Source organism: Larimichthys crocea, chromosome XIX, assembly GCF_000972845.2.
Source record: "Larimichthys crocea isolate SSNF chromosome XIX, L_crocea_2.0, whole genome shotgun sequence".
Classification (NCBI taxonomy): Eukaryota; Metazoa; Chordata; class Actinopteri; family Sciaenidae; genus Larimichthys; species Larimichthys crocea.
The window spans coordinates 1,949,558-1,977,136 of NC_040029.1; the positions used below are offsets into that span (position 1 = coordinate 1,949,558).

A 27,579-nucleotide genomic window follows, 5' to 3' on the forward strand; every position below is an offset into this window, starting at 1 on the left:
CTAGGTAACCTAAATCAACCAATACAGTCAGTTAAATACTTACAACGGAATGTAAAACACAAAGCTAAGGTTTTGTTTTCCCTCGACCTTCACTGAAAAAATAAACCTTACCTAAAGACCTCTCATCACTTAAGTATGAAAACAGAATGGAATGATTAAACTAAATCAGTAAATTCATTTTATCAGTGTATTGAAGTTTTTCTCATTTTTTACCTTTTTGGAAGTAAAGGAGAAAAAAAGTACCCTTGAGAGTTTTTACTTTTCTTTATATTCCATTTTAATTATTTGACCAGCGTTATTATGAACTTCTGTATTCAGTTTTGACATTTTGACCTGTCTGAACTTCTTTAAACCACATTTAAAGTCAGCTCTGCATCTTTCAATGAAGCTCTGCCATTTCAGTTTATACTGACTAGTGAAATATTTTCCGAAAGAAACCAGCAGATTTGCGTAATCCTTTCCCCTGTTTGCTACTGTGACACAGTTGCAGGTAATTTACCTAATTGGTTGATTAGATGTCATCTCAGCACTGTTTGGGCAGACTTGACTGACCTCTCTCTGACTCTAATGATGAAGACGTTAAGATGTTTTTATGAATCTTATTAGTGAGTCAGAGACCATACATAACAAGCAGCAAAGCTCCACCCACATTTAACCCTGTTATAAACAGTAAACATTACTGATCATATATGATATTTATCTCTGAAAATGTGTGATTCCAGATTTAATCACACTATAATAGTTTTTATGAGCAACAACTAAAATATACAGATTTCAAACTGCAAATTGCACAATGTTGCCGGCTTGTGTGATGTATTTTCAGTAGCTGGCAGCAGGTCCAGGTGCCTGTTAAGACCACAAGCATGTGGCAGTTTATCAGCGCTCTCTGGGACACGCTTCAATGATGAATTATTCATATTCACACGTAAATACTGCGGCTCCGTCGAGCTCGGACACTTTGATAGTTTCATTTATTTTCCAAACAAAGCATAAAAAAAATAGGAGCATTTATACAGAATCACAGTTACAATCAGATGACAGAATGAAACATTCAGGAGCCGGGGAGGAGGGAAACAATTCATGAAGCGATTCAATTGGATTTATCTACAAACACACTGTACATATGAGACAATTTTGAACATTTAAAAGAAGAGTTTGACTTGGAACAATCCAAATTAGCACCTTTAAATTTCACTCATTAACAATCATTTTGTTTATTTTGGACCGAGCTGGTTATCCCCGCTTCCAGTGTTTATGCAAGCTTCTCATCTAGCTCTCTTACTATGCCTGAAAAACCCCTGATAAAAAGATACAATCTTAATTATTTATGCTATATATAGAATTCTTATCACCCAGCAAGAAGAATAGATTTTCTGTATTAGAGAGTAAGTGACTGTAAATAACTGTTTGGACAAGGAATATATAAATATTCAGGCTGAATCCAGCAAAGCATGGAAATTCAGCTTCTGCATGTCGTCATGTTGATTTATTAATGGTCATAAACCAGCTTGTAGTCACATTACCCCTAACCAAAGAGCTGGTTTGCCGCAGTAGACTGGTGAAATGCCAACATTCTGCTGCCTGCTGGTGCGTGAACGTGCACTTTGGTGCTTAAGACTGCAAGTGTGGCTACTGGGATAGACCCAGTATCTGAGAGATAAACAGCAACACCTTAAAATACCCCCACACAAATAAATACTGCACGAGTGAACAGGTGTATCTTTTTACATCCTTCCAGTCCTGGCTTTCTCACGCCGTACGGCGACATCGCTGCTCCTTCCATTCGTCTCTCTTGGCTGCTTTGTTAATCGGCTGCTGTTTCCCCCGAGCAGTTAACTGATTGGGGCTCCTGTGGTAACCAGCTTGTAGTAGGCTCCCTTCAGGGCCATGAGCTGGTCGTGCGTTCCTTTCTCCATCAGAAAGCCCCTGGACATGACGGCGATAATGTCAGAGTTCTGAATGGTGGACAGGCGATGGGCGATAACGATGCAGGTCCGTCCCTCTCTGGCTTTGTCCAGGGCGTCTTGCACCGTCTGTCACGGGGCACAAAAGCGCACACGCGAAGCCATCAGTTCTCCCGCAGAGCGCCCGCACAAGCCTCACAATTATAGCAATTTCACAATCATGCTTTGATTACTATCATTAGAATGCTTCAGTGGATCAGCGTGCTGCAGAGGCCTCTTTGTCCTCAGCATGGTTCAGCCTTTTGAGCTGGAAAAGCTACCGCACAGGCCCACAGACCATATTCATCTTAAAGAAGCTCTACTGGAGGGTTGGTATGAACTGTGAGCTGCCTGTGATAATAATAGAGATGATGAATGATAATGATGTTAATGATAACAATAATTAACTGCCTGCTCTCGTTGCTCTCCGTGCCCGGAGAATATCAAGCAGCTGCACTGCACTGTCATGTAAGGTTTGTGGATTCGGCGATGCAGCTCAGAGTTTAATGAAGCGTACCTTCTCGCTCTCGGTGTCCAGGGCGGAGGTGGCCTCGTCCAGGAGCAGGATCTTGGGGTCGCGTATGATCGCCCTGGCGATGGCGATGCGCTGCTTCTGTCCGCGAGAAAGCTGAGAACCCTGCGCGCCGACGTTGGTGTCGTATTTCTGAGGCAGGAAGGAAGAAGAAGATTAAAGGTATTAAATATAGAGGTGAGGGGACACGCACATCTTCTTGGTCTTCAGCAGGCAGCGATGACTTCACCTGGACTCAGTGTGAAAACAATAAGCAGCAGTAGTAGTAATGAGGCCACGTCAGGCCATGTCATGAGGCCGTGTTCTCCATCTGTTTCAGCTTCAGACCTCTCTCACTCCCCCCAGGCTCTTTATTACTGCGACTTTCCATAATTCGTCCTGACACTTTCTTGCCTTGCACCGTCACCTGAGACACAAAACATCCTGAGGCAAAACGCAGCAACTAACAGGCCAAGTTAAAGAGAAACTCCTAAAACTACTCAGACCTAAGTTTGTCAGAGGTACTGTAGAGCCAACCAATCTGCCAGGCTGATGTATCAGCCGATGCTCACTTATTGCAGACAAACTCAGTTTGTTGAGTTAGCTCAAGTTCCACTCTGTATCTTCTCACAACTCCGAAAAAGAGAAAATCTAACGGATCGAACAGAATCAGCCTCATTGGCCAAGTTTGTGCACACAGGAGGAATGTGACTTTTCAAAGCTCTCACAGGACAAACATAAGAGCTAAGAACATGGACAACAAAGCCTGGGAAGTCATTCAGGTCATCTTTCTTTGAGGAGGTTAAATCTGAGGCAACAAAACGACGTATTTTGAAGAGTTGAAGAAGCTTCTTGGATGAGAGATGTCTTCACAGGTCTACAGCTAGTTTGGAGTCTAGTTGCCCCAGATTTAACTTTTCTCCAAAAAAAAAAAAGGATAACAAAGCTAAATTAACTCGCTCTATGCTCACTTTCCCATTAAACTATAACTGTAAACTACAAATAAAAGAATGAATAAAACATTTTCTGATAGTTTCCAGGAGTTCAACAGACTGGATTGATTGTAGTCTGTAGAAGAACCTTGAAAACCTTGAAGATTTGTGAAAAGGACACCTGGTGGTGAGTTGAGGTACCTGAACACCTGCTCCTCATTCACACATCAACCACAGCTGCCCCTCATCAACCCCGGGCTGTGTATATATACCAGCCTCTCTTCCCACATTATTTACGTGCCCCCTCGTTGCTGCCTGTATTTTCCTGCTTTTACATTTTTGTTTGCCATTGCTGCCTGCCCCTGTTGCCGACCTGTCCTCTGAACACAGACAGAGTAAACCTCATTTCAGCCTCACCTGCTCTGCCTCTCATCACAAAACATCACACACAAAATGTTCCCGGTACCTCAGGGAGCGACATGACAAAGTCATGCAGCTGGGCTTTCTTGGCGGCCGAGATGACCTCATTCATGCCGATCTCCCGCAGGTTGTCTCCGTACTTGATGTTCTCTGCGATACTGCAGTCGAACAGGATGGGCTCCTGGGACACGATGCCAATCTTGGAGCGCAGGAAGGGCACGCTGACACAAGTCGAGTCGTGGCCATCAATCAGCTGCAGGAAACAATTGATTTCCCCATTAGTAGAAGGCAATATAACAATCAAAGACTGGAAATACAATCCACTTAATGAGCTATCATAACCCCATCTCTACTGTAATTTCTCTCCTAACTATGCAGAGGTGATCCTGTCCTTTTATTAAATCCCAGACAGAGAATCAGGACTACATTTCCAAACCACTTCCAACTCAATTAAGGCCATTTGAATCTTGGCAGGGATTCCTCACTGGCACAAAGGCAAATCTCCATCCTGGGTGGAGTCCCTCCCCCCTTTTAAAGAACAAAGTCAGCATAAACATCTGATTTGATGAATGAAGTCATAGAAGAGTCAGAAATACTTCAGTCACAGAGGACGCTAAGTGTCCAGCAGTTATTCTTTGACTTTGACAAATTATAGATTTTACGTTATACAATGTCACTCCATGTACAGCCGAGCCTCATGAGTGTAAGCTGAAAGCAGACTATACGTATGACTCATCCATCCCGCAATGAGCTATCTGACATTTCAATAAAGGTCAGCAACTGCTGTAACAATATAAAGTTGGCTGTTTTTTAAAGTCAGACCTCTCATTTGCACGTGTCCCTGTTGAACTATGAAAGAAACCATCACCAGAATCTCCCTGTACCATTTCATATTGTCCTAAACTTTGTGTATAAGCTATAATATCCCTGCTGTGAAGTGTTTTCAGCCGTAGCCTCTTGTTTCATGATGTATCATCGCCCTATCGAGTTAATATAACTGTTAGCAAACAGTGGCCTGTTTACACATTCAGCACATATTGATTCATTCGGAGTCATGTTTAGGTCCATAAGGAACATTTAAGTCCAATATCACTCCTTTTAGCTCTGTTTTTGGTCTCCACCACTTTTGCTAGTCAGTAATTTGTTGCCAGGCAGCTAGATAATTCACTGAAAACAACAACGATGGGAGGCGTAAGGACGAACCGAAACATTTAGCTGATGGTGCTTACATATAGAAGTAGTGTTTTGTTTATTATAAAAATACTTTGAATAGAAAAACTGAATGTCATAGTGATGGATTTTCATAAAGTTGAGGACTTTAAGCAGCAGAGGTTAATATTCTGACACAGAAGACCGAATATAACTATATTCACAGTTCAGTTTACTCCTCAGTACTATAACTGTAGTTATTAAAAGCTATTGAATAAATGTAGTGGAGTTAAAAAGTACAATATTTCCCTCTAAATGTTAAAATAGAACCTTTAGACCATTCATATACATTAAAACTATTAATAATACGCTGTACACTAATTGTATATGCGTATATAGGATGTAGCTGTGTGTCCTCCTCACCACTCTGCCCTGGTCTGGGTCATAAAACCTCTCCAGCAGCTGCACGCTGGTGCTCTTCCCACAGCCGCTGCTGCCCACAAAGGCCAACGTCTGGCCGGGCTTCACTGACACGTTCAGCCCGTTCAGGACCTGGATGTCTGGCCTGGTTGGGTAGGTGAACTTGCAGTCAATGAAGTCTATGTTCCCTTGGAAGTTATCCTGAAAACACAAGAGGAGGGAGGAGATTTGACTGGTTCCTTGGAGTGTTAGGATGCCACCTTCTGTCCACAAAAGGCAAGTTACACAGCTAGTAAAGAGGATTTAATACTAACTGTTATTTCAAATGATTCACATCTTTTTAAAAAGGTAGGTAGCTATGTTTACAGGATTTCTCTTTGGGATGTGATAAAAGCACTGACAATCCCTCCTTGAGTCCTTCCATCTACGCCTGTCTCTTCCATGGCTGATGTAAAATTAATAAGGCGGGCCACGAAGGATGAAGAAATCAGACTTTTCATGTGGATTCTCTTCTGAATCTATCATGGAAGCAGCGCTCATTCTTATACAGTCAGCGTGCAGCACATAACACATAGCATAACAAATGTCCCCGTACCCATTTATCTCCCTTCTGGCTGTAGACGCTGATCTGAGGCACACGGTCCAGCAGCTGGAAGAAGCGCGCTGCTGAGATCTTGGCCTTGGCGTAGTCAGGTGTGTAGGAGGAGGCTCTGCCGAGCGCTGTTCCACTGGTGATGATGGCTGAGATAACCCTGCCAGAGAAACCAGTGTAATGTGAGACATCCATCAATCCTTTTCACACCTCTGCTGGTTCACCTTGGGTCCTTTCTCCTTCTTCCGAGATTGATGCTGTTTTCTAGCCAATAGCTGTGTGTTTACATTTTGTAATTCCCTCTCTACAGTAGTTTTAATTAAAAGTGGTGGAGACCGCCATTGACACTGGTTTGCAGTACATTTTGACAGTAGGTCAATATTTTTATGCACGTCAATGAACTCCACTTGCTACAAAAATATGAAACGAGACAGGAAGTGGAGCCTGGAGTTGATTGTAAACAGCAGTAATGACACCTGACAGCCTTCTCCTCTCACCTGAACACCAAGCTGAAGTGAAGTCCCTCCTGTCGCACCAAGTAACCTCCAAACCTGTATGAAGCGGAGTTGGTCAAGAAGATGACGCATTGGGCGAAACCATAGCAGGCCCCGTACACGTTGGCCTTCTTCAGGGCCATTCGGTACGGAGCGTCGAGCTGGGCCTCGTACAGGTCCACAAAGCTCCTCTCCTTCCCCAGGCCGGCGATGGTCCGGATGTTGTTTAAAGCCTCGCCGGAAATCTGCAAATAAAGGACTTGGGTTGAAATACTAGAAAAGATAGTTGAACAGAAGCTGTATATTAATTCTTATGTGTTTTTAATGTGTGGGGAAAACTGTCAAGAGGAATAAGATATAGATAAGCATTTGCTCTGTTCTTATCTATATCCTATTTTATGCTGCTGCAGTAAGCCAACTTCCCCCCATAGGGATCATTAAACTTTCATCTAATCCACTTCATTTGGATGGGTGAGGTTTACTGCATCGGGGTGATTAAGATCGCTAAAGAAAGTCCATATTAAATTGACTTGTGAATACTTTTTTTCTTTGATTGTGAACTTTCCTGCTCTCACCATATTGGCCTGGGGTTTTATCCACTGTGTGTTTGAGCACCATAACTGCATTTTAAGCATGGGTGGCCCCGGCAGGAATTGAGCCTGAGAGTGTTAGCTCTGTTCCTAACTTGCCGTGCTGTGAGTTCAGCTGCAGGGCTGGAGAGCTTTTATTTAATTTAAATAAAGGCTGACGTTCAACTGTCTCATCTGCTGTTTCTACTCTTATTGCTAAACTGTTGGTTACAGTAGAGTCTATATCTGACCCGTCCGGCACGCTCCATGGCCTGCTTATCCTCCTTCGCGAACCCTGTAAGCATCCTAGCCTGGAAGCCACCCGACAGAGCGATGAACGGCAGGAAGCACAGGATGAGCAGCGTGAGCTTCCAGCTGAAGTAGAAGGACATTAAGATGGCCACACCAATGTTGGTCAGAGAGTTGACAATCATGCCGATCTGCGAGCCCGTGGCCTTAGAAGAATAAGAGTGGGGAAAAGAAGGATCATGTTAGACTACTTGACTCAAGGTGTCAAGATGATTCTCATGGATTGAATCCAGTAAAATCAATTAGTAAAGTCACACATTCAGTAATTAAAATACATTACAGTTAAGGTAAAAGAAATCAGCCAATTACAGGCAAAATGTAGAATCTACAAGTTCAGACTTGAATCTGACTTTTGACTTTTTTGTCTGTTTTACGATGTAAATTCAATTATATTATATTTGCATACAATAAACATGGTAGACCAAATATAGAAATGTATCATTTATGTTCAACGGCTTTTTAAATTTACTGGATGTACAAAAATGTGCTGGAAAGCTGTATCTTGTGAAAGCTAGTTGGCAAGGCTAGTTTTAGCTTTACTGTTTTGCTTTTTTTTACAGCGTACTGTACAGCATGAACGCGCATTGTGTTCGGCACCGTCAGAGGAACTGTGAAATACGCGTGAGTTACTGGTAATAATATCTTTATGTGTCAAACCTCGTAGATTGATCATTAAAATGAAATTTGTTAAAAAATGTTTGGGCTTGAAAACAGGTTTTGATCTTTAGTTTCATTTACTAACACAGTATTGTACTTATTTTTGTTAAATCTGCGAAAGTTTGAACTTTGAGAGTGTTTAAATAAGAGAGAAATGTGAGAAAATGTTAACGCCTGTCTGAGAAAGGTGTATAAAAGTGTGTGGTTAGGGGTTTTACGGCCTTAAAACATGTAGAATAATTGTAAAACTTACTTCGCGGATTTCGTTTATTGCGGGTTATTTTTGGAACGTATCCCCCGCGATAAACGAGGGTTCACTGTACAGTATGAACGCGCATTGTGTTCGGCGTCCTGATTGGCTAAGGGAGTACTGTACAAAATGCGTTTAAAAAGGTGTATAAAAGTGTGTGGTTAGGGGTTTTACGGCCTTAAAACATGTATAATAATTGTAAAACTTACTTCGCAGATTTCGTTTATCGCGGGTTATTTTTAGAACGTATCCCCCGCGATAAACGAGGGACCACTGTAAATGAAAAATACTGTTTCCATTGTAGCTTGTGAACTGACATCTTGGTATAGCAGTTATTTTCAATAACTAAATAATGTAGTAGCAAATGCTAATCAAAATAGAGGAAAACTACCCTTAAACCTATGCTAAGAACAGCTAGCAGTTGCTGCTTCGCTGTTAAGCTATCTCAGGTTAGCTGAGTAAACTGCAGTGTTCAAAACGATACATTTAAATGTAATATTCTAAATTATTGTTATCAATATAAAGAGAAGAAAGACACCTATCAATCAATTCCACTAAGTTTGGGGCTATAAATGCTAAAAAAGTCGACGTGTTCCTGTAAAACATCCACCACTAGAGTGCAGATTTTTAGGTGTTATGCTCCATAGCAATTATTTCCAGTGGCAGGGCTAAAATAATCATCCTAAAAGTCAGAAATTGAAGGCATTACAACCCGTCTGAAACATTTCAGACAGCCAGAAAACCAAACAAACTTTTGTGTCATTTTCAGTGCTTCTGGAGTTCTCTGCCTTTGAAAGCTAACATGAAAATCACTGTTTTATTAGTTTGTGTAGTACGTGACTCTGCAGATTGTGAGCACTGTATAATAAATCATTTCAAATCAAATTATGTTTTAATACCAGACGAGTGGCCTGCTGTAGGTCCGTTGGGTACAAATCTTACCTCATCAGCTTTTTAAATAAAACTGTCATTTTCTTGCTGAGTATGGGACTGAATGACTTTTTCAAATTTTTATCTTTTTTTTATATTGAGGTTGTAACTCACTCCTTGAACTTGTGAGGCATCAGTCGCCAGACGTGTGGTCAGAGCTCCGGGGCTGTTTCTGTGATCATCAAACCAGCCGATCTCTTGGCCAAGCATGGCGTGGAAGCCGAGTCGCCGTAACCTGCGGGTCAGCAGCTCTCCAGACTTGGAAAAGGCATAACTCTGGAGACAAACACAGGAAGTATTTTCTTTTTTTTTATTAAATTACAACATAATGTAATATATTAGTCATGTGAAAATAGGCTCTGTCATTACTCTCCAGCAGTAGGGGGTCAGAACTCAAGGCTCAATTATAGACCAGCACCCCTGCAGGATGTAGGACAATCTTTTTCATCCACAGAAGGTATTAATTTGCCAAACTCAAAGGAGGTATCCTGTGACTTTGCCCCAACCTTGAACACAAGCAGGGGGTGAAAGCAGTAGCACTAAAGCAATCAGTCTTGCTAAAGCAGACTGCTTCTCTACCTGCAGCATCTGAGTGAAGAAAGAGACGACGCCGACCATGACAAAGAACAGGCAGATGCTATCAATCTCCTTCCTCTGAGCCACAGGATCTATTACTGAGAATGTCTGCACACAAACACACACACACACACACACACACACACACACACACACATACACAACGTGTTAATACAGATATCATGAACACGTACATAATGTGGATACATATTTACACACAGCAGGGCAAACATAGCAAAATAAGTATGGTCTTAAGGCAGTTATGAGACAGTATTGCTGTAGTTAGATCCATTCCTAAATTCATTTTTACTGTGCAGCATATTGGTAGCTGTACAAGTAAAACCAGATACTAACAAACCGTGTATAACGCCTTCTTTAAATGAGCTAAATCTATTGTATTAGTGTTGACTTTATGTATGTAACAGCAGTCAGGGCTTTGCAGCCATTTTTCCACTGATCTGTTGTTGTTTCCAACTCAGTTCCCTTTTAGAATCTGGTCAGATTGGTGGTTGTTGTTGTTGTTGTTCAACCACTGGGGAGCCAAAGTCTCCAAATTCTACACACAGCGCCTTTAAGGCTTTTAAAAATCAGAGCTTGAACCTCACCGCCAAGATTTGACTAAACAGCAGAGAGTAGACAGGGTTGACTCCCCCATTAATGGCAGCCCCAAAGGATCCAAACAGCATATAGGGCCACTCCGGTATGTTGTACTTGAGGATCCTGGCAACTGGAGCAGGCTCCACAGGTTCTTCTTCCTCCTCTGGGATCGCATTCTGAACATTTACACAGACAAATGCGCATCAGCGGGCAAATGAAGTAAACGCTTTCAACTGTGTATGCTATCTGAGGATTGACACACACCTTGGATTTGTCTGCCTGTGATACAGCGTAGGCTCTGGGGCCAAGCTCTCCAGCCATGGGAACAGAGGACTCTGGGATCAGATTAGACAGCTGGGATCGGGACCGCTGACGGATCGAAGCTCTGCAGAAATAAAAATGTTTCTGGACTGCTGTTATCTGTATCCATCACTTCATGAACAGGAATATATTGTAGCTACACGACTGTCGTTGCTCTTGCACTCATTACTGGCTGTTTGTAATAGTGGTGATAGAGGACCTCAAGCCTGCTCTGCTGTTGCACCATTTGTAAGTGGCTATGGATGATAGTGTCAGCTAAACGCTCCAAATGTTGAAATAAGTTTAAAAGACTAATTAAGTAAATGAAGGTCCCAGTTTCTGCCATGTCACAACTCAATTTCAGCCCCAAATTGACTGCTATAATAACCCTATTTAAATGCACAGTCAGAACCATGTAAATTGATATTATACACATGGAAATAAATGAGCAAGTGATAAAGGGAAGAGGGTAATTGGGAATGTGTTTGTATAATACCTCAAACTGGCACGGTAGCTGCCAGCTCTGGACAGCCTCCCGGCCTCTTCTTCTTTGTCAGCCACTAAAGTGAGAGATCAAACAAAGGGGCGATGATGATCACAATCAGAAGATCCGTACAGTGCAGATTTAGATTTAGTGGGATGAAAACCCAAAGTTTGACCTACTTTGCCGAGCCTTCTCATTCAGAGCCTTGTCTCCTTGGCTCTGCAGGGTGACGAGCGTGAAGTAGACCCCCTTTCTCTCCAGCAGGTCGTTGTGTTTGCCCCTCTCCACAGCTCGGCCGTGCTCAAAGCCGACGATCACATCAGCGTTCTTTATGGTGGACAGCCGGTGAGCGATAGAGATGGTGGTGCGACCCATGCGTACCTGTGATGAAATCAAATGTATGCTGTTGCACCGTTTATGCTGGGTACTAAGAAAAACACTAAATCGTCTCTACAGTACATCCCAAAATAAAAAAAAACAGAGGTTGCTGTAAAATCTGTCTTCCCGTCTTGCCACCAGGCTACAAATTAAACCATAAAATATCCAAACAGGAGTTAATTTGTTACATTGGACCAGTCAGACTTACCTTATCCAAAGCCTCTTGAACTATAGCCTCGCTTTCGTTGTCAAGAGCAGAGGTTGCCATGTCCAACAGTAGGATACGAGGATTCCTAACCAGTGCTCGAGCGATGGCAATACGCTGCTTCTGACCGCCGCTCATCTGACCTCCGCCCTCCCCCACCAAGGTGTCGAATTCCTGTCAGATTTAAGATGGCAGGGAAAGTTATGACGTCTATTGATTGTTAAAACAAAAACTTTGTGTTTCTGTGCTGAAACTGGATCTACTTCACCTGTGGCAGTTCCTTGATGAAGTTGTAGGCGTTGGCCTCTTTTGCAGCAGCGATGATGTCTTCCATGGTGACGCCGGGTCGACCGTAGCGAATATTCTCAGCAATGGTGGTGGCAAACAGCACAGGCTCCTGCTCCACAATGCCAATCAGTGAGCGCAGCCATTGGATGTTCAGCCCTCTGATGTCATGACCGTCCAGGGTCACCTGAGATTGAGGGCACAGAGAGCAACTGGTTTGCCAAAATTGATAAATGACGCTATTAAGATACTTTTCTTCTATAATGTGTTTTTTTTTTTCAGTTTCAAATGATGTGGTTGTTAGTCTTTTGCATAACCTTCATTGTGCTACAAGAGAGTATTTCCTTCTCTAGAGGCTGAAAGGAAGAAAGTAAGGTGTACAAAGGACTCTAATTCCAGTAAAAGTGAAAAATGAGGCTGTTAGGACTCATTGGCTGAATAATGAAACAGATTATTATATACTTCTATCACCCTCAGGGGATAGTTATTTTTGAAATGACTAGAATGAGGCTTTAAAAGAAGGCAGTGACCGTGTGTCATGGGAATCTTCAATCTCAGGAGTTGACAAAAAGGGACCACAGATAGTGATATTACATGTTCATTTTGGAACAAACCTACCATTCCCTCTTTAGGGTCATAGAACCGTTGAATGAGCTGAATAGCAGTACTCTTCCCAGCTCCACTTGGACCAACAAAGGCTGTGGTCTCCCCTGAGTTCACTGCAACACTGACCTGGTCCAGGATCTGAGCAGAGATCACATGACACCGTAACATAAAGTGACCCTGAGTTATATATGATAACAAATGTAAAAGAATGCAAGTACCTTAACTTCAGGTCTGGAGGGGTAGTGGAAGGTCACATTGTGAAATTCAATATCTCCCTTGACCCTGTCGAGCTTATACCCAGCCTCGGATAAACAATCAATCTCCGGCTCCTGACAGTAACGCATTTGAAAAATGAGAATTGTCAATAAGAGGTGATGGTTTAATGTGAAAATACAGTCCCATGTAAGGATCAAATTCTTTAAAAATGATAGCATCAAGCATCCTCACTCTGTCAATAGTCTCAAAGATGATGGTAGCAGCTCCTCGGCCTGCAGCAAATGCCTCCAGACATGGGGAGGCCTGCCCCAAATTCATGGCTGCTATCAATACACCAAAGAACACCTGGAATGAAGAGGCCAGTATGTTATAGCTCTAAACATATACTGTACCATGTTCCACATATGTCACATTAGTCATAGTTTTCCAGATGCAAAAGGTAATTGTAAAAGGATAAACCACCAAGGGCTTTGTGAAAACCAGCCCATCACAAAATCGAACTATTAATTAATCCAACAAGAAAAGGCTGTTATAATGGGTAGGGAAAGGTCCCAACATATTCTGTCACTGTGGTAAGTGTGATACCTGCAGTAGAGTTCCTGGTGTGTACTCTTCAGTGTCTATCACCAGACTTGAGCCATACCAGAAGGCGAGACCATAGCACAGAAAGATGATCAGCCATATATATCCGGTGAAAAAGCCCATGATCAGACCTTTTCTGATGCCCCAGCGCTGTGCGGAAACCAGGTTCTTGTCATACCTGTAGAGGAGGAGTGGAAGTCAGCACAGTTGCATTTGTGTAGGAAAATGTCAATCTTCAAGTGTCACCTGGCAGATTTTACCTTTGCACTTCCTTTAACTCTCCACCAAAAGCAGCCACAGTCCTGATGGATGAGAGAACCTCGTCCGCTACAGCTCCAGCTTTGGCGTAGGCCTGCAGCTCCATCCCTGTTAGCTTAGCCACAAACTAGACAAACAAATCACATAAAGCCAACAAGTCAAGTGAAGTCAATAAACCAAGTCAAGAGAAGTCAAGTCAGTAAGTCACATCAAGTCGAGTCAAGTCAATCAGCAAGTCAGCAGAGCAAAGTCAAGAGAAATACAGCCTTGTCAAGCCAAGTCGGGGGAAGTCAAGCCAAGTCAAGGGAGGAGATGTCAGGTCAAACAAGAGAAGTTAAATTAAGAGAAATCAGAGTCTCACCAGAGCCATAAGACCAGTTCCAATGCCTATCAGTGGACTTGCTGCGACAATGACAAGCGTTAACTTCCATCCTTTCACAAAGCCAACGCAGAAACCACACACAAAGGTGGTGAAGCGTTGCAGAAAGATGGCAACTTGATCCGCAATGGCATCGTTGATCTTGTTGATATCACTGTAATACAGACATACCCACTGTAACACAACATACACACCAAAACTCCAAAACAGTCCATGAGACAGAAATCATGTCAATGTTGTCCCACTCACTCTGACATGCGAGTGTTGAGCTCCCCCACAGAGGTGCAGTCGAACCAACCGATCTCCATCCTCATCACTTTGCTGAAGTACAGTTTCCTGATGAGCTGGATCTGCCTGGCAGCCGCCGTCACCCACAAGGATATCTAGCAGTTGGGAAAGCAAAAATTATACTCAAATTGGTTCATTGTAGGAAAGTGCTATTGAGTTTTTTTGTGGGAAATGTAGGATCTGGAAGTTTTTGGAGTTTGACGATTAGATTCAAACCAGTTTCCAAAGGTCCCAACAAGTCTTGTAACACTTTGTAGTTGACCATGACGAATGCAGCACTGAGATTCAATACACTAAGAAATTTTACCACCGTCTGCCTTTAATTTTTAAAGGGTTTTTTTTGTGGCCTTTTTAAGCTTTATTTGATAGAGACAGCTGAAGAAGTGACAGGAATGTGAGGAGAGAGAGATGGGGAATGACATGCAGCAAAGGACCGCAGGTCAGATTCGAACCGTGGGCTCTGCGGCAAGGACTGAGCCTTTGTACATGGGCAGACGCTCCACCAACCAAGCCAACCAACACCAACAGTCTGCCTTTAATTTAATGTCATCTAGGATCTTAACAATCGCTGTCTTGGTGTGGTGGTTGAAATATTGACAGCAGCAGTTGTTCAAGGACTAGAAGGTTTTCAGTTGTAGGGAAAGAAAAAATCCTTTTCAAGGATTTCACTCATGAATAGGAGGTTTGATGTTCATTTGTGATGTATTTAGATTGTTAAGAAAGGCTTAATAACTGCAATGTTTGGAGCTTGTGGCAAATAGCCTGAGAGAAGAGAAGAGCTGACTATTTGCGATGCAGATAACATATTTATTTCTTAAAAAAGGCTTGTAGGCAGAATATCCAGGCAGCAGGAAGAGGATTTGCAGATGCAGTGGAATCTCCTTTAAGATTTCATAGTTGATAGGATCAAATTGTGTCATGCTGATTGAATTTTAAAGGATGCAAGGACGCCACAGGCAAATCTAATTATAGATGAGTGTCTTTGTGAGAAAACGAGACCAACCTGAAAGTATCCCAGCACAAATACAGCAGCTCCGATTCCAACGTAATAGAAGGCGAATAACGTCATTTCATATTCAATGTCGAGAATCCTGTAAGATAGCACGAATTCTGTAAATAAATCATATCAGAGGACTACAAAACCACACTTAACAGATCTGAAACTTTCTTACACTATGTTCCATGTTGAAAAAAGCCCACCTCATGCATTTCTCACAACCCACTTACCCACACGACCTGTTCTTCAGCGGTATGAGCATCTCCAGTGTTGAATTGTTCATGAGGCTCCAGTTGGTCTGGTTCAGAGTGTCTGCAGCAGTGTAGTTCCTCTTCCACTGGATGGTGTTATTCACACACTCCTTCCTGTCGTCGGCCAGCTCGTTGAGCTCGATGTCGTACTCGATGAAGGTGTCGGTGAGCAGGCCGAACACCAGCAGCATGAGGGGCTGGGCCGAGCCGTGGAGAATCGCGCAAAAACTACCGGCCGCCATCATCAGCACCTGTTTGCACGTGGCAAAGCGGAACTGGGCGGATATGTAAGCACAAATACGTAATGAGTGGACAAATCTCAAGGAGAGTTGAAGAAATATGTTATTAAATTAAAACTGAAAAAAATATTTTACCAGCTGAAAGAAGCCAACCCTGATCGCTGGTTGATCTACATTTTTCTGACCTCTGTTTGAAAGAGAAGGCCAGTCAATTTTTCTGTGAGGTAAAGGTGAAAGTTGACAACAGCCTCAACACCTTTTTTACTTACTTCTCATTGTCCTTGGAGTTTGTCATGGTCCTGCATGGAAGGAATCAGAACACACTGTGAGCTGCTCTCTGGAACACTTTATAAAAACACGTTTAAAGGTCCAGTGTTACGGATTCAGGGGTCCCCTTTGTCGGAGTCCGCCATTTTTCTACAGTAGCCACTACTACCCCGCTACTAAATCCTACACACTGCTCCTTTAAGAAATGCATGTTGATTTAATGCATGAAAGAATGAATGTAGCATGTTTCATGAATTCGTGTATGATTTAAGAAATGATCACGTCACACAAACTGTTTATTTCTCTCACATTGTGTTCACATATTTGTGTCAGTGAGCACTTTGCCAACATAATCCATCCACCTGACAGGTGTGGCATATCAGCATGGTCATTAAACAGCATGACTGTGACACAGGTGTGCCTTAGACCGGTCACATTAAAAGGTCGCTCTAAAATGTGCAGTTATATCTTGACTGACATTTATTAGGCACTTAACTATGGATGTTTCACACTGGGAATTTTTTTCCCCCAGGAGGACAAAGTCATGACTCACTCTACTCTGCCTCTGATTGGCTTGTTCTCAGCTCAATATCAGGGTTCATGATACATCCTGCATCAATAAATCATCACGACTTGTACGGGTGTAATGCGTTACTTTAACGTATGTTTTGTATCATAGAATTTCAACTATTCTCTCATATAGCATCGCTGTTGAAGTCTGAATGAATGCATGCCTGCCTATATACAGTACACATCTCCATACAGACATAAATACAATTACACATGGCCATGGCCATTGACCTCTACAGCGACAACGCTTTCTAGCTATGGCATTTCTTTTGAAGTGGGTAGCTGTCACAAACTGTATCTTGTCTGAGGCTATCATGTAGTTATTTTTCCTGCTCTTTTAATAATTCTGGCTAGCTAGTGGTGGCATTTAAGACAACAAAGCATGCATAGATTGAGTGAAAACAGTCTTTTTCTACTGAATCAATATCCAAGATACTCTTCAAAAATACATAAATTGTGACATAAAGTACTTACATGTAGGAGCCAGCTGGTTCTGCAACGCAACAATAGAAAAGGCATTCAACATTTTTGTGTAGCTGAGACTCTTATCCATATATTTCAAATGAAAGAAAAAAGATTGCCGCATTTGATCATATTGGAGCGTCTTTAACATCGACATATTAGTCCCTTACCTTCATTTGTAAAGTCATAGCTGTGGTTTTCCTGTCCCAGCTTTTTAATGCTTTGCAATTTAACTGATCCATTTGGCATGATGACTTATCTAGGAAAAGCAAAAGGAGAGTCCAGCAGCAGAATAATTACTGGATGACTGTCAGATAAAAAAAAAAAAAGTTAGCAGTCATTCACTTTTGAGTGAAAATTTTTTTTTTAAACTAAAAAATAGAAACTTACCTACACGTTCTCCTTTTTTAAGAGGAAACGAAGTTTCTTATCCTTGATTGAAACTTATCATTGGATCTAACAAAAGGAGTCAAATGAAAGCTGCAGCAGCCCTCCTACGATTAAGTCCAGTATCCAGACGTGCAGTTGTTCAGTCAACCCGGTAGTAGTAGTTGTGGCGGCTTGTCACTTGGGTAGAGGATGACACACTGTGTACCTTGGCAGTGATTCACGTGTTCTTATTGAACAGAATTGGGCTTGGTTGGAACTCGGGGTCAGAGTGTTTTGTTTGAGGGTAAGTGTCCTGTCGGTTTATGCTGCTCGAAAAGGCCGCTGACCCTGGCGGGCAAACATTTCACCTGCAAAGGCCTTGCATTTCTCCACTAGTTTAACGTGACTGACGTGTTCACACATGTGGTAGATGTAAATGAGCAAAGAAGATTCAGTATTGGTGTATTGGTGGTGTAATAAAAGTAAGTCAAAGAAACCTTTCAAACATATAAATCTCGTCCAGTTGTTTGTCACTTAACACCAACTTTACACTGGAACTGGAAGTGTACACTAGCTTGCCTGTCAGCCAGGCGGTAATACTAAAAAAGTGGAAGCATTTTAGGGACCCTGAATCTTCATGAGGTCCTGATTAGCACAGGGATTAATAGGACTTAAGTGAACAATTAGTGAACAATTACGTTGATAGCCAGAACAATCCGACAGCTGCCCTTTTAAAAACAAGGTTGTGTCAGCTTCAGTAGACTAATAACAATGGCTTTACCTGCAATTTGCAGATTACTTGATGTAATATATTCACTTACAAATGGGAGTACTGTACTGTGTTTGGGTTGCATTACAATGAAACATCCCAAAATGAAAAAATCTAAGAAAGAAACGTGTGAACCATTAAGAAAATCGACAATTAGTCTAATTGGAATTGGAATATATGTGTCTAATAGACATAAACCCAAATCTATCTTCATGCATTATAGATTTAAGTACTCGTTTGATTCTTCTAAAAACCTTTGGTTATTTTTTACAAGGCAAATCAGGCACCATCTGTCAATATGAAGTAAATGCTATGCTATGAGGTTAAATAATTAATGTAATCAAGCCTCTCATTAAAACGTCAATTCTATAATACTTCTATAATAAAAGTGTACTTTTACACAGGCTTGCATGCCCGCTGAGTTGATAATACTCATAAACTGGAAGCAGCATAAGGAAAATTACTTCAACCCTGACAGCCAGTTGAAGGAAAGTAACGACAGTGGAAAGAGTTTAGTTCTGACTCTGACAAAGAATTTCAGAGGATCCAAACTTCTTTTACAGAGGGCCAGATTTGACAATGTGAAGATGCTACGTTGATACAAATCTGAACCTCATGTTCATTCTAAGCATGACTTATTACGATTATTGCAAAGTCTGTTAACATTTAAGTTTAAAACGTGTGACTCTTGCCTCTTTAACAAAATCATTCAGAAAGTAATATTTTGTGTCACATCTACAGATATATAACACCAGCAGTTACGTACTTAAAGGTTCAAATGCTTCGTTATGTCAACCAAAAAGAAGCCAAATCTTCCAGCCATACAGTATCTGACAATCCTAGGAGGCCAAAAATAATATAAAAGACAGACTTTGGCCTGCGTCCACTGTGTGGTCATATACTAGATTGAGTCAAACAGTTGTGGGATGCTTATGTGGTGTTAATTGTCTATTTTAAGTCACAAAAAAAAGTAAAACATACAGTACGTATGAATGAAGACCACAGCACTGTACACAAAACGGCCTAAACTGTATGCTAGATATTTATGCTATCTAAGTAAGACCGTGCAACTTTTAAAAGAAGAATTAACACATTCTTCTTCTTACAAATGAAAGTTTAATAATCAATAGAGCACAGTACTGCTGTACACTCAGGAGTTTTCCTGCTACAGTCTGACTTGGTCTGGTATTACCACTAATTTATGGCTCCTAATGTAACATTAACAGAAAATATTGCCACAATTTTCTGATTTTATGACTCTGCAATATCCCGTAACCATCACACCGTTCAGCACATCAGCTTTAAAGGGACGACATTGTTTTACTAGTCATGTGAGCGGGAGCGGTGTGTTGACATTCAAACGTTTTGTACGAGAGGTTATTGCCCTCCTCCGACTAAACTTCCTGGTCAGCTTCATATTGTACATACTTCTGTCATCTAGTGGAGATGAATATTTTCATAGAGCAAAATACTGCGGGTTTAAAATTCACACATGAAACAGGCAAAGTGAAGGTTGATTGTTAATTTCTTATAAACTTATGAATACACTGAAATATTCAGCTACAGATGGATGCCAGCCTGTATCTAGTTTGTTTAGATGTGAGTACATCATGAGATTAAAGGTACATATTGTTTGAGAAAGATAAAAATAAGCCTACCTACTACTAAATTAACAAGTAAATCGAATATAAATGTTTGTTTATATCATTAAAGTCTAAAAAAACAGAACCTTTATTTAATCACCATCAGACAATGCTGAATGCATCCATAAATCAGACCCTGAGATTAGACCATGTATGAAATCATATACTTGTTATTTATATTGTCATAAACACGACCGATTGGGCTGGTAGGCTTACACACGAAAACAACTGATTGCTCACTGGTGGTCATGAACTGTCGGTCACTCACTGCTGCCTTCTGAGCCCGTCAGGACACTCCACAAAGAGGAAGATAATGAACATGCGTCCAGGATTTAAACAACTTTACACTCATCTTATCAATCCTCTGGAAAGTTGAGGGTGAGCTGTAAGAGAAAAACAACTGTGATATTCTTAAAATACCTTCAATTATGGATTTTGAAACATTAAAAGCACATTCTGTGTTTTTTTTTATAATAAAGTGTATTATTTATGAATATAATGCATAAATGTTGAAGTCAACCAAAAGACTCCAGGACAGTCAGAAATATTGAAACTAAACGCACACAAACAATCTGAAATAATGTTGGACACAACTTTAAAGGTCACAGTTTTCTATGTTCCATTTAAAGGTTGTAAAGCTGCTTTGCTGTAATTGTACATCGGTGTGTTTTATTCAGCAGCACTATTGTAAGTATGTTGTATATTTCTTTGACCTATTTCCCACTAAAACATACACACAGCTGGAAACACTGACTTTATTATTAGACAGAGAATCCTTCACAGGGTGCTCGAAGACAACAACTGGACACGAGTCACCAAACAACACTGCTGCCACCTTGTGGTAGAACTATAAAAAACCCTTAGGTGACCCTTTTTCAAACACTGACTTGATTATCTCTGGTGTGTGGGGTGTTATGTCACTCAGACATGAAGTTTAGCCTATGGCATTCACTAAAAGGCAAAAGGCACACCCTCGGAAGTGAGGGATCATATGTCTTCTGTGTGTATTATGAGGATATTGTTAGAACATCCTGTGTTGTTGAAGAGAGGCAGGATGTTAAGGCATGTGCATGAGCAGAGGAAGTAAACAGAGAGAGGACAATCTACAGAACAGCATGTTTTTTGATGGGTCTGATATCACGGGCCTGAATAATGACAGATATGACATTTTAACCTCAAGGCCTTGTTTTATTTCAATCAATCAATTAAGTTTATTTGTTTAGCCCTTTACAATAGCCAGACGGTACCCAAAGTGCATAAAACAATACATAACAGGTACATAAAAAAATAAATACAATTAAATTCAAATACAATTAAAAGTGCTGTAGTGTTAAAAACATTCCAGAAATACATAAGAAGCAGCAGACAGAATGAGTACACCTGAAGGAACGGCACTGCCCTAGTCGGAATAAAATGCCAACCTGTGGGTCTTAAGTTTTGATTTAAAAAGGCTGAGATCACTAGTGGTGTGGATGTCGGCGGGCAGTTTGTTCCACAGTCTGGGAGCAGCGACGGCAAAGGAACAATCGCCTCACTGTTTAAGTCTTGACCTAGGGACCTCCAGCAGAAGCTGACCCAAAGAGCACAGGGCTCTGCCACAATTGTGAAAAGTTAAAGGAGGGGGCTAAGCCATTAATGGCGTTAAAAACGAACAATAGAAGTTTAAAATCAATTCTATTTCTACAGTCTCTTTGTATTGTTTCCAATTATAATTAATGCGCCACAGCAGCACCCTGACTCTGTTTGACCTTAATTGGCGTCATTGGCAACCCCTGTGTTTACTCTGCCAGCTCATGTCAAAATGGCCACTCTGAAAGAAGGTCTATCACTGATCAGAGAAGCTGCCTCGCCTCGAGATAACGAGGACTAACAGGAAGCAGCTTGTTTCCCCTTAACTGCTGTAAGTGCTGTGTTTCTCGTGCTGACTCAGAGTTCAGAGACTTGTGTGAATATCTTATGTGACTGCAGAGGAGGCCCGGCTTGAACTCTTAATGTGTGAAGACCAAAGGAAACGTTACCGGATGCCTTTACAGACAGACCAACGTCAGCAACTAACCTTTGGAGAAAGTCAAAAATGTAGATAAATGTTGGACTCAAATCCATCAAGAGGTGAGAGAAACAACTTCCAACGTGACCAAAATGCTGCTCTTCATCTTCTGGACATGTAAGTAGTCAAATGTTACCCTTTTTCAGCTGAAGGACCCATTGGACGAGAGACGGAACAGAACAGGGACCCCCCACATGTGATTATTTTTTAAAAATGTGTCACAATAACGTATTAACCTATTTATATACTGGGTTATTAGCCTATATGTGTTTATGCACCCTCACAGTCACCATTATTTTGGTGAAAATTGTCAATTATTATGACATGTCAATTACTGGCGGACCCCCTGCAGTACCTCTGCAAACTCCCTAGGGGTTGTGGACCCCTGGCTGAAGACCCTTGATCTAATGAATGTCAATTTTTTTGAGTCCTGCTGCCCCCTAGTGGCTAAAAATCCATCAGTATAGATTCAACTTAAAATAACAGGGAACATTGCATCCCAATGTGAGGCCATACAATGCTAAATATTCATTTTAATAGTAACAAAGTGACATATCATGTTGTAACAAGTGCAGCTTTCATTTTTGTTGCCATAGTTCCTGGGGAAAAAAATTAATTTGCATTTATGTGCCTGGCCTTGTTCATGTAAATTTCATTATAAGATTATTTTTTACTGTTGCTGTACTGTTTATTCACCATGAACATAGCTACAGGTAGAGCTACACGGCTAGAGCTCACCCTGTTTATTTCCATAGACCCTCTTTTCTTTTTTCAGTTGTCTTTTTTTAATACTGATAATAATGTTTTTATTTATATAAGGCATTCAAGGGACTCAAAACAGTGAGTAGTAACCAAAATCCGTGGGTATCGATGGATTAAATAGATGCTGTTGAATGCAGTTTTAAATGAGAGGAGAAGCAGAGATGGAAATTGTCTGAGGTGTTAGGAGGAAAGAAGAAGCAATAAAGAAGGCCCCGTCCTCCTCAGGTCCAGTGCCTGGAGCCGGTTGAGAGGGTCAGGAAGGTTGGCGTCAGCGGATCTGAGGCTGCAGGTATATTTCGGTGCAGGAGGTCAGGTCAGTGGGGTAGTAAAGGGGGCAAGGATCTAGAGGGCTTTGTAAGTGATGAGGACTGGACTCCTTTTGGAGAGCCAGTGCAGGTTTTGGGGTGATGTGATCTCAGGTGTGGGGGCACTAGTGGTTCCTGGCAGTATCATCAGCTTAAATGTAATTTATTCTAATTATATTGTGTTTTTTACCTGCTTAATACACACTACATGTAAATAAAGAACAATAATATATTGCTGGAGAAAATATTTATTGAAATACTGTCTACTGCCAAGAGTCCCACAACTATGACAAGTGTATAGAGCTAGTAAGAGAGCATAATATACAGTTTCATGTATTCATATAGTGACTGGGGGGATTCATTCCGCTCATGTAAACATTGCAACCTGTATGTTTCCTGCTTTTTACCTGAGCTGAATGAGAAAATATGAAGTGTTTAACATATCTGACGCCAGGTGGCGCATGTCGCCGCTGCTGGGGTCAGCTGATCAGCCTGTCCTGGACTCTCCTTATTGGTTGATGCATTTCTCCCCTGCCTCCACTCCAAATAAGAAGTGTGTCATTTTTCTGCCAGACCTACACGACCCTGAAGGCTCTCCACTGCTGGTATGTCCTCATCTCCTGTTATATTCACCAAATTAGCGAGAAGACATTCCAGAATATTGTTAATTAACTTTTATTTATAATGAGCTCATGACTCAGGTCGAAGCAAAGGACAGAACAATGACAGGACAATGAGGTTTCTGTTCTGTTCAGATTTCCACCCCATGAGGAGGTAATGGATCAGGGTTAGACGGATAAAGTTATATCAGGGCTCTTTTATTATCACTGCATGTTTGAAGCTGTTCGGCAGGTTTTTTATGCATAGTATACCTTTTACAAAAAGTGGTTTATGTTTCACTGTGAATTAACTGATTTACCCAGAGGTACTAACAAGTTGGAGTGAGGTAGTAAAGTACAAAGTGCACTGTCCTCTGAGTCAAATATTTCTGTCTGCTTTTAGATGATTACTTTACAAATTCAGATATATATATATTTTTTTCATGCAAAACCATTTCATGGTTCCATGGTGGGTTTTTTTTCTTTGATTTTATTTTTAAGAACTGTTTGGACTGCAGGTTGGACAGCAAGTGAAGGTGTCACATTGTACTGTGGCAGCATTTCTGACTATTTTCTGAATGTTTACACAGCAAACAATCGATCCATTCATAAAAGGAAATGATCAGGGAATAAAAGAATCATTAGTTTAGTATGCAGAATAGTTAAAAATGAGTTACAACAGTGAAACACTTTTTTTATATTAATGTATGAGTAGTAATATACACACTTTAATGATCTGCCTTGTGTAGGTTTACTTTTAATACTTTAAAGGTCCAGTGTGTCAGATTCAAGTGTCTGCATTAACAGAATATGGCAGAGAATGCATTTAATATGCATAACTATGTCATTCATCAAGATTAAATGTACACCTTTTTTTGAATGAGCCATTTATATCTACGGACCCTCTTCACAGTCCACTGTTACCAGAACAAACACTGGCTCTAGAATAGCCTTCCACCTCTCACCCAGTAACCATGAAACAAACAAAACTGAAGCACAGTACTTGAGACAATGTACAACATTTCAGCAGCGGTACATGTTGTTCTGGGAGTGCCATGACAATATTTGTTGTTGCTTATAATCTGCAATCAGTAACAGTCTCCCCCTTTCTGTCCCTGCAGTCATGTTCCTGTACTTCCTGGGGCTGGTGGTTTTCTACTATCTGTACCGCTGGGTGAGGGAGCTGCCCAGGGTCCCCGACAAGGGTAACAAGTATGTGTACGTCACAGGATGCGACTCGGGCTTTGGCAACCTCCTGGCCCGCCATCTGGACAAACAGGGGTTCCGAGTGATCGCCTCATGTTTCACAGAAAAGGGAGAAGAGGACCTGAGGAAGGCCTGCTCCAGCAAACTGATCACGACACACCTCGACGTAAGGTCAAAGGACAGTGTGGCCAAAGTTGCGGCGATGATAAAGGACAAAGTGGGGGAGAGTGGTGAGTGTAGAGTTAATGAGCATGACATTTTGTACAGAGATTCATGGTTCCCAGAGGATCATTTAAATACTTTGGTTCAATTACCTTTGTGTTGTGTGCTAACTAGCAAGTGTCAGTGTCATGGTCAGTAGAAAATTAACCAACCTTTTTAACCACAAGAACTCTGCTATGACAAGGATCTAGAAAAGATAGAACATGATGGGCATAAGTGTAAGCCCATGTCATGTTGAATAGTAGATGATGACAGACATAGACCAAAGTGGACTAAAGCAAATGTGACAAACAGATCACCCAGAAAAACACTCAAACCACGCCTTAGTCTAACCAGACCACAACAGTCTAAGCCTCTTGGGTCCTGTGAGTGGCTTTTGTAACCATAGGCGACTGCTCAGACCCCAGAGGGTTAAGAGTCAAAACACACCTGCAGCCATGTCACATGAGCACGAAGCAGCCGAGGCCACACAAAACACGACAAAGACGGCACAATATTCAGTTTTTTAAAAACAGAAATACATCCAAACTCACCAGTTTTTCTTTTTCAAAGCAGCACAAACCACCCGACACCTCTTCTGAGATGCAGATTCACCCCTGATACAATTTCCCAACTTAACCAAACCAATTCGGCTTACTAATTAACAAATAAGTAAACAGTTAGCTGCCAGAATTTTTTTTTCAAGATGTGTTCATGTCAGCAATGTGGTAGAAGTAAAGCTTCTTCACTGATCTCTGGACGGCATCGGTTGAATACCAGTGTGGTTGTGATGAATGGCAGCGTGTGATTTTGGCAGCATGACTAGTTGAGGTAGCTTGTGCCATATTTTTTACCTGTGAATAACGCTGCCATTGTCCAGCACATCAGGACGCCTTTAAGAAGTCTCTGCGTGTTGTGAAAGAGTCTTTCTTGACTGGACGTCCTCTGTGTGATCCTCCTAGGCTTGTGGGCTGTAGTGAACAATGCAGGCGTGTCCGTTCCCTCCGCGCCATGCGATTGGCTCACCATTGATGACTACAAGTCCATGCTGGACGTGAATCTGAACGGGGTGATCTCAGTGACACTTAGCGTCCTGCCGCTGATCAAGAAGGCCAAGGGAAGGGTGGTCAACGTAGCCAGTGTGTTTGGGAGGATCAGTGCTACAGGAGGCCCATACACCATCTCTAAGTATGGTGTAGAAGCTTTCAATGACAGCCTCAGGTGAAACATTAATTCACAATATTGGGCTTTTTTTGTGAGCACACTGATTTTACTGAAGTAATGATTAAATGAAATGTTTTATCCAGGATGAATATGGTGCCCTTTGGTGTCAAAGTCCTCTGCATTGAACCAGGCTTCTTCAAAACAAACGTGACCGACACTGCTATCCTCAGCAAAAACATCAACATGGTTTGGGATAGACTGCCCCAGGAAGTGAAAGATGATTATGGAACTGAATATCTACGAAAGGGTAAGTTGAGGTCATCTTTTTTCCTCATGTGTTTGTTTTGAATCCCTTTTTATTTATGCCATTCATTTTCCCACCCAGCATTGCTGTTAATATCAGACAAAGTTGCCAAATTGAGCGATGGAGATCTGATGAAGGTGGTCGGATGCATGGAGCACGCCGTGTCCGCTGTCCGGCCCCGCACCCGCTACTCCCCAGGCTGGGACGCCAAGTTTTTCTGGCTGCCTCTGTCGTACATGCCATCCTGTGTCGCAGACTACATCCTGAGCAAAGAAGCCATTCCTATTGCAAAGCAGTTGTAATCATTACCTTTATGACATAAAGCATTCAAGAAGCTCTTTGTGTGTCTGTATCTCTTCTTTGAATATTTTCTATAGACTTGCAAGACTGGGGTCATTTCCTTATCTACAGAGAGATTGAGACTGACTAATGATCTTAGCCTTGATGAAAGGTCAAAGAGCAGCCTTATTTTAGACTTGATTACAAAGTACATCCACAGGACTGCTTGGGTTCCTCTTGATCTCTGTGGAAATGGAATCTGCAAATTCAATTTCTTACATTCTCTTGCCTGCTGTAATGTTGGTTATAAAATCTTTTGTATGCAGCGTCACACACCTCAAAAACTAAAATGTGGGATTGTTGTGGATTGCACTGCTGGCAAACAGTTTCCCATTTCCAGTCAGCCCTTGGTATTGTGTAACAGTTGGATGAGGAGCTAATATGAAACACATTCAGCTCCTATTTCACTGCCTTGTATCTTGTAAGAGGTTGTTGTAAATATGTGCATTTAGCTCGGCCCTTTGGATAGCTAAAATCTATTTATGTATATTTGAATAAACACTAACACTAAAAACTTTAGAATTACAAAAAGGAGTCTAACAATAATTCATAATACAGTTGCTTTTGTAGTTACACTGACTATCCACTAAGGCATTTATGTAATCAACTTTTAAGAAATTAACCACTTCTCTATTTCAGGGAGGGAGAATATATTGATTTTGGCATGTTCTGACAACAGTCAATCATTAGTCTAATCGCTGAATTTAGCTTGGCGTACACTGTTTTGCTCTGTATATTGATGCTGATGATGATTT

General features: G+C 41.4%; 2 protein-coding genes across 4 annotated transcripts; one reads left to right on the top strand and one right to left on the bottom strand.

Annotated features, from left to right (window-relative positions):
- Window positions 1-644: 644 nt before the first annotated feature.
- Window positions 645-18,007, bottom strand: abcb11b (ATP-binding cassette, sub-family B (MDR/TAP), member 11b). 2 transcript variants are annotated; one of them, XM_027291804.1, is made up of 29 exons: window positions 17,507-18,007; window positions 17,287-17,423; window positions 17,129-17,147; window positions 16,087-16,116; window positions 15,953-16,004; window positions 15,558-15,853; window positions 15,334-15,421; window positions 14,292-14,425; window positions 14,025-14,196; window positions 13,666-13,790; window positions 13,409-13,583; window positions 13,055-13,168; window positions 12,826-12,936; window positions 12,620-12,745; window positions 11,985-12,188; window positions 11,720-11,890; window positions 11,313-11,514; window positions 11,146-11,209; window positions 10,614-10,734; window positions 10,358-10,525; window positions 9,756-9,860; window positions 9,291-9,452; window positions 7,282-7,485; window positions 6,465-6,706; window positions 5,971-6,127; window positions 5,379-5,576; window positions 3,853-4,059; window positions 2,461-2,607; window positions 645-2,033 (listed from the first exon to the last, which is right to left on the bottom strand). In XM_027291804.1, exons 2-29 carry the CDS (start codon window positions 17,363-17,365, stop codon window positions 1,833-1,835), a joined length of 4,074 nt encoding a protein of 1,357 aa, XP_027147605.1. In that variant the 5' UTR covers window positions 17,366-17,423; window positions 17,507-18,007; the 3' UTR covers window positions 645-1,832. The 2 variants fall into 2 exon arrangements, with proteins under 2 accessions (XP_027147605.1, XP_019113028.2); XM_019257483.2 differs by having other exon boundaries at window positions 646-2,033; window positions 17,287-17,375; window positions 17,507-18,006.
- A 5,454-nt stretch (window positions 18,008-23,461) lies between these two features.
- Window positions 23,462-26,823, top strand: LOC104926398 (retinol dehydrogenase 7). Of its 2 annotated transcripts, XM_010740247.3 has the most exons (5): window positions 23,462-23,616; window positions 24,732-25,046; window positions 25,980-26,238; window positions 26,325-26,488; window positions 26,567-26,823. In XM_010740247.3, exons 2-5 carry the CDS (start codon window positions 24,734-24,736, stop codon window positions 26,785-26,787), a joined length of 957 nt encoding a protein of 318 aa, XP_010738549.1. In that variant the 5' UTR covers window positions 23,462-23,616; window positions 24,732-24,733; the 3' UTR covers window positions 26,788-26,823. The 2 variants fall into 2 exon arrangements, with proteins under 2 accessions (XP_010738549.1, XP_010738548.1); XM_010740246.3 differs by lacking the exon at window positions 23,462-23,616 and having other exon boundaries at window positions 24,688-25,046.
- Window positions 26,824-27,579: the final 756 nt, after the last annotated feature.